Genomic DNA, 19775 nt, shown 5'->3' on the forward strand with positions numbered 1-19775 from the left:
TTTATATTTATGCGAAATTCAAATCATAAATAAATCAACAATAAAATGTCAAAAATTATAATTAATATGGAATTCAACGTTTGACTATATTTCCTATGCACACAAATATTTCTCTAGCTAGACAAAATCAAAATGATTATAAATAATTAAACATGAAAATCATTGAGTATGCTTTCCAATCTGCTGGCCTGTGCAATTAAATAATATTAAATTAGGCCCGGGCAAAGGGCTCATTTGTAAGCCTGAATAACAAATAATAAAGCCACATAGCACGTAGGCAAAATGAACAAATTGAATTGCGGCAATTACTTGCCACGATACGCAGAAAATGCTCATAGCGAAGAAGATGAAGAAGAAGAAGAAGCAGGCGAGGAGCCGTCGACAGTCGTGGCAAGAACTGAAATCAAAATGAAAATGCACAAAAGTCAAGTTCATAAAAATGAAATCATGCCACAGCTCAGGCAGAAGATCAAAGAGGACAAATCAATAAAGCCAAAGCGCTGAAATAACTTAAAGTCAACCAAGTCCAGAAACAGTAACAGAAAAAGATACAGAACCTAGCCCCCGGACCAGTCCAGCTGAGTGGACCTGAGGCAGCTCGACCCCAAAACAACTTGACCTGGTCAAGGCTACAAGCACATAAAATAAAATTATACAACAAAACGGCGAACTGTGCAGCAGGGAGGAAAACTAAAGCAAACTGTCTTTTGATCTATGGCAAAGGCAAAGCCTGCTGATGAGTATGATGAGATGATGATGATGATTATAATGATGATGATGATGATGATGATGGGTCTCAATATGGAGCAGCATCGAGCGCGCAGTCTATGGTCGAGAGTAAATTGGCATAAGAAATCAGAAATCACAGAAGGTTGCTGTCCACGTTCACGTCGAGATAAATGGACGCCAGGACAGGACTGTGGGCACATACACGCACGCCAAACACACACACACACACACACACATACACATACACTGCACAGTGCAGAGACCATTGCAATATTAAGTAAATATACAAAACGTTGTCGGCGCGGCGCACAAAACTAATGATGTCGATGCGGCTGCTGCTGCTGCTGCTGTTGCTGGTCGAGTCGGATGCTGTGTGGCTGCCAGAGACGAGGCTGATAATGATGCGGCTGGCAAAAGTTTAGGACGTTGTCTGTGTGTTGCTGTAGTATGTTTCAGTTGGGCTGTTGTTTGGCTGACTGGCACTGGCGATATACACACGCCAGGTAATAAATTTCATTTCTCAGCTGATATGGGCAATTAAGGAACAATTTTGCAGCTGAATGAGTAATAAATAAAAATTGTATGCCAGCAGATACGCAGATACAAAACTGCAAGAAGTCGTCAGGCAGCCAGATAGTTTTCGGATAAAAATACACAAAACGAACGAGCGGCAGACAGCAAGAGTTGGGCGGGGAGGAAGGGCGGGCGTACGAGACGTCAGCAAATGAATGAATGGGCCAGCAGACTTGGGGCAACTTGCTGGCAACCTAAAACGCTCTGATAGCCGCGGACTCATCAACAAAACGAACAACTGCCCGGTGCTGAGGAGCTGGCCCAAACTGAGCGTAGCTGGACGAAGCTGCATGCTTGCCCTTTTGATGAAAACAACTCAATGACGTGATTTGTGCGGCAAGCGTCACGTTGCCGCCAACGAAGCCGCAACGTTATTGGGGGCAGGATGTTGCATGCCGCATATACAATATATTCACATATATGGGATTCCTGTCTCCCTCTCATACATACATATAAATCACATTTTGCAACACGATTGACGTGCAAATTCCACAAGTTGCCAAACAGTGTGTGGAGATATGTTGTACTATAAGCTGTCAGACGGCGGTCAGTTTATAATTTCAGCTTTTGCATAATAAATCACAAAGGGCTTAAAGTTACTTTTGGCCGGCTCTGAATCATGCATGTAGCCATCACCATCAACGATTGGGATTCACATAAATTGGAGACGGGTTTTTGTTTCTTTTGTCTTTGGCAAAGCTGTCTGCTTCTCAAGCATTACTTTAATTACACAAAGCCAAAGGCGTAGAGGACGCGGGTTGAGGCATTTTTTAAATGCTGCCAAAAAACATTGAGAGTGTTCCACAATTGTTGGCCAAAAGCAACGCGACGCATCGGTGCCTTTTGGTACATATAAAATGGCACATGATATGTCGCCTACCTGAGAGTCCTACAAAAGGGGCACCAAATCCGCCCAGCAACAGCAACAGCAGCAACAGAAGCAGAAGCAGAACAATGGAGCAACATCATGACACTCGAGACGGCACCAAAGCCAAAAGCTGCATACAAAAGCCATTTGGGGACAGCATCGGACGGCAATGAGCGACCGCCGGCAACTACCGGGGCTACCGTTTAAATGTGCTCCATTTTACTGTCAAGTGTAGACCGGGTTGACATTTAAAAACGTTGCACTCTGCACCTCATCTTGTTGTCTCTCTCTCTCTCTAAGTCTCCTATCTATAGCTCTGCTTCTAGCAGTTCTGCTTGTCAGAGAATTTTAATTTAAGTATGTAAACTGACATTGAATAGTTTGTCGGGCTTTGCTTTGCTTCGGTCGACCTTTTGTTGTGGGTGGCTACAAAACTGAACTCAACTAAAACTAAAACTGAACTCAACTGAACTGAATTGAGGCGAAGTGAGGTGCGGTGCGGTGGTGGCGCACCTGAGCGCAATTTAAAACAATTTTAAGTTTTTGCAATTTTGTTTGCAATTGGATTCTGTATTATCAAAAGTGGAAACGTGGCCGGACTAGGCAATGCTCTGTTTTTTTGTTAGGGTAAAAGCAGCTGAAAGAAGAGCTGAAAGAGCTTCTTAATGGGAACGGATTATATATTAATTTTGTTTTTTTAAATATTCGGAAGTCTTCAGTGAATCTAATACCTAATTATGGTAACTGCCAAACTGTGGCTTTAAAATTGTGGGAGCTCTATAGTCAACAGCGAGATACTGTTCCCAGAAGATTTTAATGAATCAAATAATATTATTGTATGACTCTTAAACTGTGGTTGTTGCAGCCATTAAACCAGACGAACAGACATCCACACTGTGATTGAACTGAACCTGTATACCCTTTCAAATTTTTGTACAGAGTATATGAAGCTAGCTCAACTTGCCAGGAAATACAGTTTGAATAGGTTTTTCGAGAGAGCGTGGTGTGAGCTATATTTAATGAAAACCGAGCATTGTATAAGAGCCGGAGTGTGAGCTTGTTAGCCTGATGAGTAGCTGTCCAACTACTGGCAAGGTCTAGGCGGAGCTGACAGCCATGCATAATCAATGCAGTTGACAGCTTGGTGTGCACCACGGGTGGCATACGGGTGGTGCACATCAGCACGGCACATAAGCCGGCGCTAATCAACAGCAACTGCTATGGCAAACCGAAAGCTTATTTTAACTGGCAATCAGTGGCATCTTATTATATATTTGTATAGAGTACTCACCGGTGTTGAATATGGATGCGCTGTCAGACGCACTCCGTCCGTCTCCAGCTGCTCGCCCAGCACCATTTCCAGTTCATTGCTGGGCGGCGTCTCGCAGAGGATCTCCATGCTGCCAGATAGCGAATTGGGATCGTTGAGCATGAAATAGACTGAGGCAGCGCCCTTTTCGCGCAGCGAACGTATGCTCTTTAGCAGTTTGTGTCGATGTGCAGGATTATCAACGCCAATGGCATCCAGATCCGGATCACCGACCTGCTTGCATATCTCCAAGTCATCGTAGCCATTGTCCAGGAAACTTTCAGCGTATTGCGCCAGCCCAAGGGCGCGCAGCCATTCGCAAACAATGTTGCTAACGGCCATTTTTGCCACTTGCCAAGTGCTTGATGTGCGCTCACGTGTGTGCCACCAATTACCGTTACAAAATGGGAATTCGCTTAGCGCCGCGTCACGTGCTAAGCGCGTTTCCACAAGCTGTTGCTGCTGCTGCTGCTGCTTACGCTTGCAATTTCCTCAGCCTGTTTTTGTAAAGGTCTTAACGCTTTTTCGTATTGTTTTAAATGCTCTCGTTAAAATTCATTGCCTTGGGCCACACACACATAAAAGTTGATTTCACATTTTTGCATTTTCACATGCCCCGTCGCGCTATTCAAATTTCCTGCAAGCGCTGCTGCTGCTGCTCCTTTTCCCACTGCTGCCGCTAGCAATGTCATCCGCATTCTGTTTCTTTGTGATCTGCAAATATATTAAGAAAACTCAAATGCTTAGTTATGTTTTATAATTTTCGGAATAAAAGTAAGCATTGCATAAATTTCAATTAAGCGCCAGCCCGCATATTGGGAAGTCGAGAATTTTCCCACAATTTCCCTAACTGCTTGCCTTGCCCTGCAACGCGCTGCAGTCAAATCAATGACTGCTGTTCAGATTCAAATCAAATTCAGAATTCTAGAAAATTAATTAAACCAATGGCAGCTGATGCGGTTTTCGTTTGCTCCACAAACACAAGCACACACACGCACAGTCAATAATTCTCACATTCTGGCAGCGCCTTATCAGACATTTGGGCAACAACTGAGGCACACCGCAGCGTATCATGCGTGCAACACACACATACACGCACACGCACGCATTTTCATGCATATCACTTTATCATAGACACACTGACGTCTCCCATGTGGGCCGCACTTGAACCCTCGCACTCGCCCTTCCTACGCCTCAGCGCTTTAGAGAATCTATGAGGCGTTAAACGCAAACTAAAAGCTTATAGCAACCAATCAACAGCAGTAGCAGCAGCAACACCAACAACAACAACAACAGGAACAACAACAACATCAACTGCAGTTTTGGGCGTGTGCCGTCGCTTATTGATAAATGATTGATTATCAGCGTGTGGGTGCGCTGCGGTTTGCTTTGCTTTAGCACAGGAGTTTAGTGTTTGCTTTTAGTTTATCTTTAATGGATTATTTTAGCGGTTGGCAGCAGCAACAACAAAAATATATATACCCAAAATCATTGCCATAATCCACATTCTTTTGCCACGCCACGGCGCGCCACGCCCTGCCTGAAAGGCAGAAGCCATCATATAAGTAATTTATATGTGCTGCCCCTGCCGTGTCACTAAGCTGCCTTCTCTCGCTCTCGCATCACAATTCTACTTGTTTCTGTTCTTTTCTGGCAGCTGTTTTATTTCGTTTTCACATTGGCATCGAATAGATCAATCATTGCTGGTCGACATGCCTTACAAATGGTTTAATGATACGCAATTATTCACCAATAAAACTGTCGAGCGAATGTCAAGAGTTGAGCTTTTTATACAGAAACGAAGAAAAACAGACAAAAACAATAACAAAGTACAAATTAAATATCAATTGAATTTCTTTAATATTTGCTCATAAAGACATATTCAGTAAAGTCGTCAAAAAATTAAAAATTCAAAAACAAACGCTCATCTCTTGTGTTGCCGAATTTTAATTTGTAGAAATTAAGATAAGCATTGGTACTAAACTAGGCTGTGCACCAAACCTAAATGGTTCAATCCCGGAACTCGCATTTATTTTTTACGCTGTACGACCAGTTGCCTGAAAACCAAGTGAACCAAAGTCCGAAACGAATATATTTTTCATCAAAAATGATTTGGTTTAAAATACAACATTTTGTAGGAGATTCGGCCCCAAAAAATAAAATAGTTTGAAACCCAGCCAATTTATCTAATCATCCTTGGTAAATACAATTTTGTGTTGGGGATTATATTTTGTTTATCTTGTATTTGAACATATGTATTCATACGTGTATGAACGGTTTTTACAGTACAACAAACAATGATAAATTAAAAATTTAGTGTTTTAAAAAAAAATATATGACAAGCCTAAGTTTGGACCAAAGCCTAAGGTACCATTGATGTGAAAACCCAGCCTAACGTCAAAGCAGGAGGTTGGTTCAAACCACTACCGAATCAGGAAAAAGCTGAAGGCAGGGAGTTGGTTGTAGCTCGAACCAACCTTCTGCTTTGAGGTTCGGCCGACCCACTATCAATTTTTTTTTCATTTGCATTTCTGAAGAGTAATGTAAACATTTGAAAAGTTTTGCTAAATAATCTAACAATTTAGTGGGCATCAAATTTTGGCATTGTAAAGCTCAAAATAACTGAGTTTAGTCGAAATATACATATATATAAATTGCAAAATAGTCTTAATACTTATGAGATTTTGCTGTTATGTCAAAAGCATACTTAAGCTCGTAAATGTCAAGTTGAGTCTGGCTATCTTGAGATATATAATTATCAAATTGAACAACGTTTTACATATTGCTTTAAGATATGTTTGTATACGAATTAAAATTAATTGCTGGGCTCTTTGTCTCTGCATGCGCATAACTTCTAGCTGACTATTGGCCTAAAGTGCCTGCCAATTATGACCAGCAAATGCTTTTCAGTTTATTGCACAATTGGGGGTTTAATTAAAATGAGCCCAATCGGACAACAGGAAAATGCAAACATGGCCGGACACCATTATAATTATTTTCTGCTGTCAAAATGGTTAACACACACGAGCACACAAAGGGGCGGGGCCAGCTTATGTCTTGACTGTCTTGGCTGTCTTGACATTTTAGTTGGCTTTTAGTTAATTTATTGAATACTTTCAATTTCGTGGCTCGCAATCAGTTGCAATGTGGCTGTAAAATTTTAATGTGCCCCGTTCATTATCTCAACTTGAGAATCTAATTACCAAAAGTGACTGCAGAGACGTGTACTCCGTGTGTCTGTTTCTACCCAGTCCCTGCTGTACCCCCCGTCCCCTAACCGCACGGTAGTCGCTCGTTGGCATTCGGAGCAGCGAGCGATATGTGACCTGTTCGACTTGCAGCTGACGCTGTACCCTTTGCATCGGGCATTACATTTTGTCATGCGGTATGTAACGCATAGAAGAAAACAACTGCGACCTTATAGAGCATATACATTCTCATAAAATATCAACAGACGATATGGCCATGTCCGTCTGTCTCTTTCTCTTCCTGTCATTAACTAGTTTCAATATGTTCTTCACATATGAGCCAAATCTTATCAAAAACGGAACACTATATCATACGGCTGCTCTATGTGTATCATCGATCGGGAACAAAGTTTTCATTTAAAAACCTTTCTTTCTTGCTAGCTATTTGTCCGCAAGGGTATTGTTAGGTCGACGTGCTGCTTGTTTTTTTTGTTTTCGCTTTTAGTTTCAACGCAATTAAAGGCGGCCAAAAACCAACAGCGAACAGGAGGATAAAAAACAATAAGATACAAAGCAAACAAAACTTGCTCGCTGGCCTTTATTATCTTGATGAGCGGCCAAACTATTTTACGAGCTCGCCAACAAGTTAATTAGCCATTGGTATTAATGCGCCCAAAGGCGGCCGAACAGTTGGCTGAAACGAAAATTTTGGTGTTGTCAAATGTATTTTACTTTTATTCGGCTGACTGCCTGCCTGTCTGCCCGCTGCTCTCTCAACCTACTTCCTATCATTAATGAAGACGCCTTGTTCTTGCGTTTTTTGTATTTTTTATATTTTATAATTTGATTTGCTTATTTTAATGCTTATTGCTGCCCCAGTTGGCCGCTTCCTATGCCAAAAAAAAAGAAATAAAAAAAAAGTTCTCTAATCGGGAATGCCTGGCTAGAAGATGCCCTGCAACCATCTTCATCCCATAGTCCCAAACTATAAGAGATGCTTTCTTGAATAACTCCAGGGTAATCTTTATGAAAATAGCTGGACTTATATATAACACCAAAGAGTGTGTGTGTACTAAAGCACCTTTCAAATTGACATTTCCTTAATAAGTGGAAGAATGGAGTGAGATGTTCTCGATAACTGTGTCATTACCCATTTCGATTTCGTGTACAGGGTATTAAAAACAGTACCGACAACAACAACAACAACAATTGGTGCTCACCGCATTGTGTTTGCTCAACTAATGACAATAATTAAATGCTCGAGTGCGTGGAGTCCGAGTTATGCATATTAATTAGCCAAAGTCGTGTAGCGTGTGAACATTTTGTTGTAGTTGTTGTAGCTGTTTCCGTTGCGCACCTGCGCGCCAAAAATAAAAAAAAAGGTAAATTAAATAATAAAAGAGGCAAAAATATATACATATATAATGTGGCCAAGCAATTGGCGAAGCTGTGCAAACAATTTTAATTAAATGGCAATTGCGCATACGCCGCGTGTGCATGTGCCGCAGATGGCCGATAAAGCGTAACCAAAGTGCCAGCTGACAGCTGTTGGCAGCGCCGCAACGTGTTGCAATAATCGTTACCTGCAACAGCCACAGCAACAGCCACAGCAACAGCAACCAACAAAATAAATTTGCCTGCCACAGCTTATTGACGCTCAATTTGATTTGGTCTCGCCTTGTCCACCTCTCACAATTGTTTCTTGATCTGAGGCCAAAAGTCAACACGATCAACGTAGGGCTCTTGTGATTGTTCGTATTAATGTTGTTGTTCTTGTTGTTGTCGAGTTGCTCAAATGACACCGTTTAAAACAAACGGACGTGCTATAAACAAATTAAACTTGCCACAAAACAGAAAAAAAAAAGAACAAAATATACAAATAAATTTGTATCTACTCGAACATAATGCGTTGGGACGACGCCCACGAAAACGAATTCAATGTGAATGAAGGCAACAACTGCAACAAGTCAACAATTTATTGTTGTTGCTTGCTTTGCGGTCGTTGTCGATGATGTTGCATTAAATTTGTTGCCCCTTGCTGCGCTGTTGCGTTGGCGTTGAATTTTTTTGGGAAGACCAAAATAACAAATAACAGCAACAATGAAGCTAACTCTGACAAACTTTGACCCAAAAAAAGCTGAAAGACAAAAATGCATAGGTAATAGGTCGGAAGTGAAAGGGTTTTATTTTTGAACACTGGCCACGCTGATCTGCCTCGTATTGCCGCTGACAGCGCCACAATTTGTGGCATTTTGTTGATAGAGCATTTAAGCGTTTAAGTATTTACAAAAGGCGCGCCCAAAAAAATTATTTCGTTTATAAATTGGTTGTGTTACAAAGCGAACAAAATATATAATGCCAGCTATGTAGAGAGTCAATTGATTCTTGCTTGCAGGAAACTTAAATGAAAATTGTTTTTGGTGGCCAAATTTGGACTTAAATTGGACTTTTATTAAGAGACCATTTAAAGAAGGAAATGTCAATGAATTAAGTTTTCTTTAAAAGATATTTGCATACATTTCGAAACAAATCTAATTGACAATCGGAAAATTATAAGTTATATCGCCCAATTGGAACTAATTGTAGTCACGTTTCAGTTTAAATGATTGATATCGCGCTTAAGGCTTACAGTAGTCACTCGCTAACTAGACCGCTTTGGTTTTTAATGTAATTTTATTCAGCTAAAAGATATTTAGTTTAGTAAGTCTTTTATTTTATTTTTCAACAATTTTTGAATATCTTGTACATACTATAATTTTAACTATGTGATGTTTTCTATGTCTTTTCCGAAAAGTCAGTTTAAAAACTGAAAGCATAAATTTTCAAATTAACAATTTTAGATCATTTTTCTATGTCAATTTGAACTAAGCCGGACTGCATCTTAATATTTGTACCTGAATTTTATCTAGCCCGAAAGATGTGGAAAACCAGGCACACGAATGAAACGTTGAGACAGAGTTGGTAAAAACCTCAAGCCAAATTTGTATAGGTTAGCTGCTCTGTTTATTACATTATTTACCTGTATTAATACATATAGAGCTTTGAAATTGAATCGGCGGATTCTAATTTCTAGAAGTTAACATATTCAAGAGAATACTGTAATTTAATTCGTATATAGTACATAATACAGCTGCAGAGATAAAGTGTACACTTTGTCCATTTTGGGTGTGCATTTAACCAAACCCAAAGTGTTGCAATTTTGAACGCCTTCCCTGAGATGGAGTCAAAGCTCTCCAAGCATAATAAGTTTCACGCAGCGCACAAGTTGGCGACCTTTTGGCATACACACACACTCACACACACTCAAACACACACACACAGATGTGTGTGAATATTGGCAGTGCCTGAAGCTGTGCACAAGTCAAGTCAAAAATTTATAAATTTATATCATTTGTTTTTTATTTTTTGTCGCTCGTTTTCTTTTTTGTTTTTGGTCATGTTTAAGCGCTGGCACAGAGCAGCGGGTGGCCAGAGCGCAGGTGGCTTCAGAGATGTTTTTATACTTTTTTTTGTGCTTTAAGCGTGTTTTCTGCTTAATGTTTAATGCCCGATAATTTAACATTTGTGTTGTGTATTTTCTACAATTTGTTATGCAAACAAACGGGGCTACGCTTTACTTAACAGCCGCTTATAAATCATCATCATCATCATCGGCAACAGCAACAACAACTGCGGAACGAACCCATCGATAATATCGCCATTGTTTAAACAATGAAATATGTGCGATATGCCCTCATAATATTTATTTGGCAGCCTATAACTACACAGCAACAACATCATCATCGATAATCATCATGGAGTTCATCAAGCAATGTGGGCATTGATTTTCGACAGTTTTTTTTTCTCGCTCGAGGCAAGAATCTTATATGCATATGTTTCGTCTTTATTGATTACTGTTGCTGCTGCTGATGTTGTATAAACCCCCTTTGAAAATTTCTTACTTGAGGCTCATTATGGACAGTCCCAGACCCAGTTCCACGCCCGTTTCCAATCGCAGTGCCAATGAAATGCAATAAATTCACATTAAGCCGCTCACATAAAACGCCTGATTGCACACAGCGCGCTGTGGCGGCAAAAGCCAAAGTTCTGCCCCACGCTCGCTACCCTCTCTCTCTCACACTCTCTCTGTCTCACTCCCTCTCTGGGGGAACTCGCTGAAGCCAACATCCTGTTGACAGTCGACTGTTGCTGCAGCAGCAGCAGCTGCGGCAGCGGCAGCGGCAGCTATCAATATTAAAAGCGCTTATTTGACAGAAATATGACAAATGCCTGACAGCAAAGCTGAAAATAAGAGCGCACAGGTTGCCACAGTTGCCGCACAAACGCATTCGATTGGATCCTTCGTCCCGCCTCCTTCGCCACCCTGCTCGTGCCGCCATCCGGTGTCCTGTTGTGCTGCGCAAAGTGCCAAGTCATTAGTAACAGGCGAGAGCAAACGTCAGATATGCTTTCTGGATTAGTCAATTCAAATTGCGTGTGAGTATTGAACCGTTGGTAGTTGCAAGGGCGAAATGTGTGTTGGCTGCTGCTGCGGCTGCTGCTGCTGCCTTTGGCCTGTTAACTTGGTCCTGGGTAGACCTCAATAACCAAACGAACTTGCCACATGCTGTGCCCAGGCATTCAATTCGCGGCTTCTGCGCGACTGCCGTTGACAACGCGCGACACGTGCACTACTCACGCAATTTCAATCACCCCCCCCCCCCCCCCTCCTTCCACCATCAACCATCACAACCACTCCTGCCTACACCCCCGCCGTAGAGCGTGTGTTAAATGAAATAAGTAAGCATCGAAAATGCGTTCAACTGTCAAAGTGGTGCACCACCGCCAATGGCAAAAGTGTGTCTGTGCATGTGCATGTATGTGGGTAACTTTACCCAACTGCCGCCTTTTACCTTTATGTTGGCATGCAATGAAGCGTGCCGCAGCTACAATGCAATCACAGCCAAAATGGGGCATAGCCAAATTGTAGGATAGCTTATCAGCGGTTCGTCTGTGTCTATATGTCTGTGGGTGTGTGTGTGGGCCAGGCTCTCTGGTTTTTCAATTGGAAATTGAATTGAGCCCGCGCTGAGTTAGTGCTAATGAAAACCAGACGAGTGGAAATGTGCGGAATAGTTTTACAAAGGGAAAGTCATCAATATGTCATGGAACTCCTTTAAAACTACAAGGTTCTCACGGCTAGAACTCAAATATCCTTGTGCTTTAAATGCAAGCTCTTTGATAATTAAAGGATATTCTTAATTAAATTTTAAAGGACGTGAAGCATAGTTTTGATAACATATATGCTTAATATTCAATCAAACAGTTCGGGGGAAATGGATATCTGTTTCCAAATGAACATTTATGTGTCTTATTCGTTTGTTAAGACAATTTTAATAGATATTTTGATAGTAATTAAGCAAAAAATGAGAAGAAGAATCATTGTTGTAATAGAAATGGTAATTAAATATAAGAATGAAATGCAAAATGTAAAATTGATTAAGAAACTATTAAATTAAGTTGAACCGCCTGAAAGCAAAGTGGACTTTAAACACGCTTTTGACTGCAATTGGCTTAAAAGCATTTGCAATTCGCCTCAATCAAAATGAAATGCACATTAAAGCTAATAGTTATGTATATGCAACGATATCAGCGTCTATCTCGTTATATTGTGCTCTAACGCTGTTATTTGGCGCATTATCAGTCAGATATTTCGCATAATTTTCGCGTTATTTTAAAATGGACAACAGGCAAATAAACACGACGCTTTGCGCCAATTTCATAAATATTTTTATGGCGTTTAATAAAATTTTATTGGCAGGGGCTGCATGTTTTATGGCCGTCTGCTGCGCTCGCTCCTGCTGCTGCTCTTTGCTCGCGCTCCGGCATGTCCGGGGCTACTCCAATTTGTCGCCGCGCTGCTGCAGTTGATCAACTACCTCGGCCCCCTCCGCCTCCTCCTGCCAGCCTGCCAGCCTGCCACTGTCTCTCATTCTGTCTGCCACGGCAGCCGGCTGCATGCAATTTTTTGCGTATTTTAACGCTTCATTGTCAATGCAACTGACAGGCACTTGCCGCTTGCCACTGGAGATGGCGATGGCAATGGAGATGGCGATGGAGATGACGATGGCGTTGCCGATGGCCATGGAGCTGCTGCTATGGAACGTTGCGACGTTGTCATCAGTTGCAACAATTACTTAAATGCAGCTATAATTTTTATGCAGACGGGCGGGCAATTTACTGGTCCAGCCAGCCGAACGCTTCTGGCTATTTTCACAAATTTATTTTTATTATTATGAATCCAACTATTATTATTATTATTGTTATTACGCTTTTGACTTTAGGGCTCATGCTTCAAAAAATATTAACACAAAAGAAATTGACCAGCATACCAACCAAATATGTATATTAAAATACCAACTGCCTCTGATAAAATAATTGCATTATTGCCTCTCATGCCCGTATCGTCAGTGTCAACCATCAATGGGTGGCGATTAAAAAAATATTTGTGGTCCATTTGCTTGTCGCATTGTTATACCCAATTCTATCCGTTGCGCATTTATTAAAGTCTATAGCATATATAAATGTGAATTTTTTGTTGGGCTTTCAATTAAAGTAAGTTTTGAATAAAGACAGCAAAAGACAGCTTTTAACCCGTTCATTAATTAAGCTTTGGCTAACAACTTGCCAATAAATATTAATTTATGCCGTCACAAGAAACGCCGCCAGCGTTAGAAATAACAACAACAAGTAACAATAAATTCCCAGCATACCCTGTAAAAACAGCTCGCTAAAAGGTTTACAGCAGATTACGCATATTTATATTTCAATTATTTTGTATGGTGCTTGTATTTTTAAGATGCCTTTACTCCAAACTTTTCCAACACTTTCTAGCTCTATCCGGCGTTGCCACCTTATCAAAGTACCTACATTTCTTTACAATGTCTTTTTAAAAACTTGCCGTGTGACTAAAACATGGAGTTTCTCATTCCCTTTCTATTCGCTATGTCCCACCCTCAACCACCTTTAAATTAATCTTAAATTATAAATATTCAAATATTATATTTTTCTATATATTTCCTTGCCCAAACTTTTCCTAAGACAGCCTGCTGCCTATTTTGTATACAGGGTATTTAAGTGACTCAACGACAACTTTTATTGTTCAATTTGGATATTTAGCATTTTGTCAATGTGTCATATTGCCTTTCGATTGCTTTCATTGGGTCGCCTTCTTGTCCATCTTCGGCTGCCCTTTTCAATTTGCCGCGCGGCACATAAATCAAATAAATCAGTTCGGCAGGCAAATAAAACATTTTTTACAGCATCTTTTTTGGCATTGGCTCTGATTGCCGAACAATGGCAATTAACCCATAAAATGAAAATGCCCACATTTAATCGTAATACAGCCCAGTCGACAGGCACAGGCCCATCTTCTGGCCAATCGGGGGGAGTCCAATTAATTGAAATTCAAAGCTTTAGCCTTAACTTTGAATTTAGAGTCAGTTTTATGAGTGTAGCGGCTGCTTTTTTGCCGGTTTCTGTTTAATTTCACTCGGCTCTGCATCATTATTGCCATCCCCCAGCCCCAGTTCTAGCCCCATCATCATCATTATCATCCGCATCATTATCATCATCGTCGCTGACTTGTGTTTCCAATGAATAATAAAGTAGAGTGGAGTACACCAAGTCGTCGTCGTCGTTGTCGCCGCCGCCGCCAGTGCCACAGATATAAATCAATTCCAGAGAAGCGACAAAATTTACATTCCGTTTTGCGTGTGGATGTGTGTGTGTGTGTGTATTGGACTGGAATTGGAAGCCAGGGCGGGAGCTGGAAATGGAGCTAAGCGACCGAAGGAATGGGGATCAGCCATTTGGCTTATTGAGATTTCATCGGAAGTTTTGTGCGCATTGTGTCACAGGCGCATGCGTATTGAAATTTATGGGAACGGTAAAGCCAAATGGCATTGTATTAATAAAAAATAAATTTAAGAAAAGAAAAAAATCAAAGAATAAGAAATCGTTATCGTTGAAATCGTGCGAGGCGATACAATTCGTAAGCGTTTAACTTTAAGTGGGCCTTGATTAATGATTTCAATGTGCGTTGCGGTCGACCACGCACCACAGGAGGCTGGCAGCTGGTCTAAAAAGCTACAGCAGGGGGCCAGGCCAGGGAATCCAGATCGAATAGAAGAGCTGTACAAAAGACTTTGGCCTTGGCTAAGTTTCGAGCCTATTTCTGTGATCATGCTGAGATTATGTGCCGATCTGCATGCAGAACTAAACCACATTCATAAGTTTACAAGCCTGATAAAATTCATTCAAAGCTGCGCAAAATTTGATACCTTTTTAATGGGTCCTCATAGAAATTACTTGGCGACCTTATGGACCATTTGTCAGACGGCCTTTAATATCTATTTACCTGTCAGACCTTTAGCTGCAAACATGTCCAATCAATGCCAGTCCCATTACTTTAAAAACCATCAACACGAGGGCCACTCGCTGCCAGAGAGTAGCTCGAATTTCACATTTAAAATAAAACACACACATTAGGCAAACAGAAAATAAAAATCGTAATCGAAAGAGAGAAGAAAAAAATTGAAATTTCATCATCCTGATTAGCTTGTCGCCATCAACTTGGGCTGTCGTCTAGAATTTGTGCTTGCGGCATATGCCATAAAAATAAAAAGACGATCCTACGAGAGCTCCACACGGCGCACTAAAAATTTTCCAACTGACTGCAAACGACACACGATCAGATAAAATAAAATATAAAAACATTATATATTAAAGTTGAGAATGTCATGTCAAAATGTGGCGCTGCCACGTACAACAATATGACAGGGCTGATCATCGAGGGGGAGAGACAGAGAGAGAAGGAGAGAAATAGCAGCAGCAAAAGATTCTGGGCAGGACAAGCTAATGGCAGCCAAAAATGTGTTGATACCCACACGACGACTCTGTCCAGTTCTTCGACTGTAAACCGATCTTCCACACGCGGCACAATGAAATTTCAGTTGAAAAGAAAAATTGACAAGCAAAACTATAAAAAAAAAAAAGAAAACACAAAATGGAAAGTGAAGCCGGGACCAAAGACGAACAAGGTTGGATAAGGACGACGACAACAATTACACAAATAAAATGAACAATATTAAACGAAATTATACTCTATATATACTTGTTCCTGTGTGTGTGTGTGTCTCTGTGTGTCGCGGTGTGTGTGTGTGCGTATAGTACTTCCCCTCTCGGCTCAGTTGGCAGACAAGCGACACAACAAAGGCCAACGGCGGCATAAAACAAAAGGGCCCAAAGGCATAAGGCTGACAAGGCAGCTGTCCCTATGCCTCTGCTTATCCCTCTATATCTCTCTGCCCCTCTCTCTCGCTCGCTCTGTCTCTGTCTCTGTCCTTGTCGCTGTGCCTTTGCCTTTGTGCCTGGACTTGGGTTTGCCTTGAGCCTGCAGCGCGTTTTGTGTATCATTTTTCATGACAGGCAGCTACTCAAACGTACACACACACAGAGACACGCACACATACATAGCCGCACATACACACACAAAGGCAGTTGATATGTCCGTCTGGCTTGACAGTTGGCAGGCACTTCAAAGTGCAATTGCTGCAGCTAATTACAACTAAATATGTTTCTTCCTACTTCACTCTCCCTAACTCTCACTCTCTCTCTCTGTCTGTTTCTCTATATATATCTCTCTCTCTCTCTCTCTTAAATTCTACTGCACTTAGTCACACATTAATCAACACGTGGCCAATGCTAATGAAGACGCATCTCTGCACTGCACAGAACTCACTTAAATTCTGATTTAAGGCAGCCACCCAAAAATGTGCCCAAAGACATATATCATTATTTGGAATCTGCCAGACAGCACGAGTTCATATAACTACAAGTGTATGTGCGTGTGTGTGTGTGTGAGTGCTGGGGCAAAGACTTCATCATTTAACGATTATTTCTAGCAATTTCAATGCACTCAGCTCTTGACTGTTGCAGGTCTCGTCAGCTCACCCTTTCTCTATCTTTCACTCTCGGAGCTCTCGCTCGCTCTCCCTGTCTTTCTCCCTCTCACTTGCTGCAACATTGCGAAAATTTACGATGCCTGTGACACAGTTAACTCATGCTCGACACCAAAACATATATCAAATGTGTGGCACGACTTGGAGAGCCACAAGCATAGCCTGAGGGTAAAGGCTGCGTTACCTGCCGCTGGCACCCAACACCAATGCCCCCGCGCACTTCCCCGTCGACTCCTACTCTTACCAAGCCCATGCCCAGTTTCAGTTTCAGCCAGGCAAACAATAACGTGAAATATGTGCGGCGTTTTGCAATTCATACGCAAAAATGGATGAGCGGCGCATTTGAATCGCAATGTGGATGGTTCTGGTCGAGGGCAACGGTAGCCGCTGCCAGCCACCAGCCGCCAGTCGTTAGTCGACAGTCGCCGCGTAGCTTTGTGGCAATGTGGGTTGGGCTGGCATCAAGGACACATATTGCCGGGCACAATAACACATTGTAATGGCAATGGCAAAAACATAAAATTAAAGTGCCGTCCCCAACACTGAAGTGTCTGCAGCGCTGGCCGGCCACTGAGGCAACCTTACCATAACCATGGAGCGGGTGGCTTGCATTTAATCTTCCAATTGAGTGCGTGCTGCTGCTGTTGCTGCTGTGGTGCGCTGACATAGATAAACTGGCATATCCTGACTGTCTACACTTTATTTTTTATGTATTTTTGTATGCTGCATTGCCAACATTTTTGCTTTTAAAAAACAATTAATCTTTATTAGCAGAGGCCGCTGGCAACTTTGTCGATGGCTCAAAAGCCAATTAAAATGGTTTTGCCAGTGCAACAATCAAAAAATGGCAGCACCCCAAAAAATACTCAAGTGTCACGCCTCCACAACCCCGCGCCGCCCCCTTGGTATTCGGTTTGTGTAATTAATCATTTTTACTGATTTTATATTACATTACTTTCTTTTCTCCGTCTCAGTCTTTCTCTCTCTCTCTCTCCCTCTGGCTCTGGCTCTGTCTCTGTCGCGCTTTGGCATTAAGAGTCAACGCTTTCCGAAAAAAGGGAATTGTGCAATATCCGTAAAATGCGCAAAAGTTGCCATCAATATGCTACGCTCGGATACGTCCATCAGAAATGCAGTGAAGCGTAGATCCTTTCGTGTTACCGTGCCTCTTCGACAAAGGATTCGTTACGGATTTATTGGCAACTTGATGCGGCCCCTGGCCCTGACCCTGATCCCCGCCAACCCGGCCCGGCCTAGTCCGGCCCTGGTCCTTCGTCTTTCTGTGACTTTTCTGGCTTTGGCTCGTGCTATAAATTGACTTTTTTGGTTCTGATTTGTTCAAACGCCTCTGCAGACCAAAAACTCGTATCGTAAAAAGCACAACCCTCAAAATTAAAAAAATATATTTTTTAGGCCTGCCCAAAAAAAGTTCTGTGTGGTCAGTTAGACAAAAGGCCAAATAAATAGGGTATCTAAAAGTTTTCGTGATGCCAAATTAATCCATAGACAAATCATTAAAGGCAAGGACGATATTATTTGTGGGCCTTAAAAGGACTTTGCGCGTTGGCAGCGCACTTGAACGGGATTAGTTGCCGATGGCTGAAACAATAAAGTCCAACAACGAAAGCGAAACAAGAAACCAGAATTTCCGAAATTGCAGAAATCGAGCAATTAATACCCTACCGAATGAAAATCTACATGAATAATAAAACATTAACTTTGGACTAAAAAAATAACTACACAAATTGTACTTGTAAGAAAGTTTCTCGAATCGTCAAGCCGAACCACCGAAATTGTTTTCGGTTTTTGCAGCTATGCTAAATATCACGTTTAACTGATAAGCCACAATATTTCAAATAATACAAAAATATGTTCAAATTTATATTTGAAATTCTAACACGATTATAATAAAGCCAATAGACATGCCTTGATTTATTTCACGCATGACAAGCCCAACAATAAATGCCTAATGCCCATTCGCAAAGGGTATCAACGTTAGCTGTCGCACAATAAATTGTTAATCATCCCCGCGCCTTTCGTATAATTTTGGGGTGTGCAAAACTGGAATCGAGCAATATAACAATGCATGGAAATCCCTAAATGCTGTTAAACAGAAAATAAATGAAGTCGACGCGGTACGGGGCACACAGTACGCGGGGTGCAAAAGGATTTGTGCATTAGCGCCGCAGACAAGTATTGATGGCCGGACACGGACTACAGCTGGACAGAGAGAGAGAGAGAGAGAGAGAGAGGGAGAGAGAGAGAGACAACAACATTTAAATAGAAAATCAGTTGCAAGTCGTATTTATTGTTAAGGGTAGTCAGAGGGAATGCGCTGGTGAGGGGCTCAAGAGGGAGTCTAATAATGTCGCCAAATGAATAGATTCGGCAATGGGCAACAAATTTCTCGAACGGGTGGTTGATTTTTCTGCTGCGCGCTCACAAATTCATGTTTGTTGTCAACATTTGCAGTTGTTGTTTATTTACATATTGTTGTTATTGTTGTTTCTTTACTTAGTCATAGAAAATTAGCAGCACCCCAAACGTGTCTTCAAATCAGTTTATCAAAAATATTTGCCCAAATGCTTAGTCTGAACATATTCAGAATTGTTGACACTTTCCACAATGTTTGTTTAGGTCTCACACACTCTCTCTCTCTCTCTTTTTCTCACTGGATCTCTCTGTCACTCGCTCTCTCGTCGCTTTTGATTGGGTTAGCTGCTAATTTGCGGCACTGTCAGCAACTGCATTTTTAAATTACATTTTCGACTAAAACTCAATTTCCCATAACTATCAGTATGCGCAGCCTATGAATATTCAGAAAAAATCGTATGTTGCAACATAGAAAAAAAAATACGAAAGCTTCGTTGCAAAATACAAAATATGAAAACTTTTAAGCTAAAATGCACAGTAGGAATCAGGTCAACTGGATATATGCAAATGCCATGTACAACTATTGTACAACATGCAGCGCAACAATGCACACAACTTGTTAAAAATGTTTTTCTCATTTTTTTTCCGTGTTTTGTTCTTCCGTCTCTTTAATATATCGCACACACAACACGCAGCCTGCCTGTGCAACATGGCATTGGCCAAAAGGCGGCTGC

General features: G+C 41.4%; 1 protein-coding gene across 6 annotated transcripts in view; it reads right to left on the reverse strand.

The window, feature by feature from the left end:
- The window catches only part of SKIP (Shal K[+] channel interacting protein), a 161706-nt gene that overhangs the window by 113826 nt on the left and 28105 nt on the right, over positions 1–19775 (reverse strand). For all 6 annotated transcript variants that reach the window (XM_064696562.1, XM_064696561.1, XM_064696560.1 and 3 more), the window contains exon 2: positions 3462–4193. In XM_064696562.1, coding sequence (XP_064552632.1) covers positions 3462–3821 — 360 coding nt within the window. In that variant the 5' untranslated portion in view covers positions 3822–4193. The remainder of the gene's footprint in view (positions 1–3461; positions 4194–19775) is intronic.

The sequence above is a fragment of the Drosophila montana genome, unplaced genomic scaffold, assembly GCF_035044405.1.
Source record: "Drosophila montana isolate Dmon_TW-CO22-7 unplaced genomic scaffold, ASM3504440v1 contig_3848_1, whole genome shotgun sequence".
Taxonomy (NCBI): Eukaryota; Metazoa; Arthropoda; class Insecta; order Diptera; family Drosophilidae; genus Drosophila; species Drosophila montana.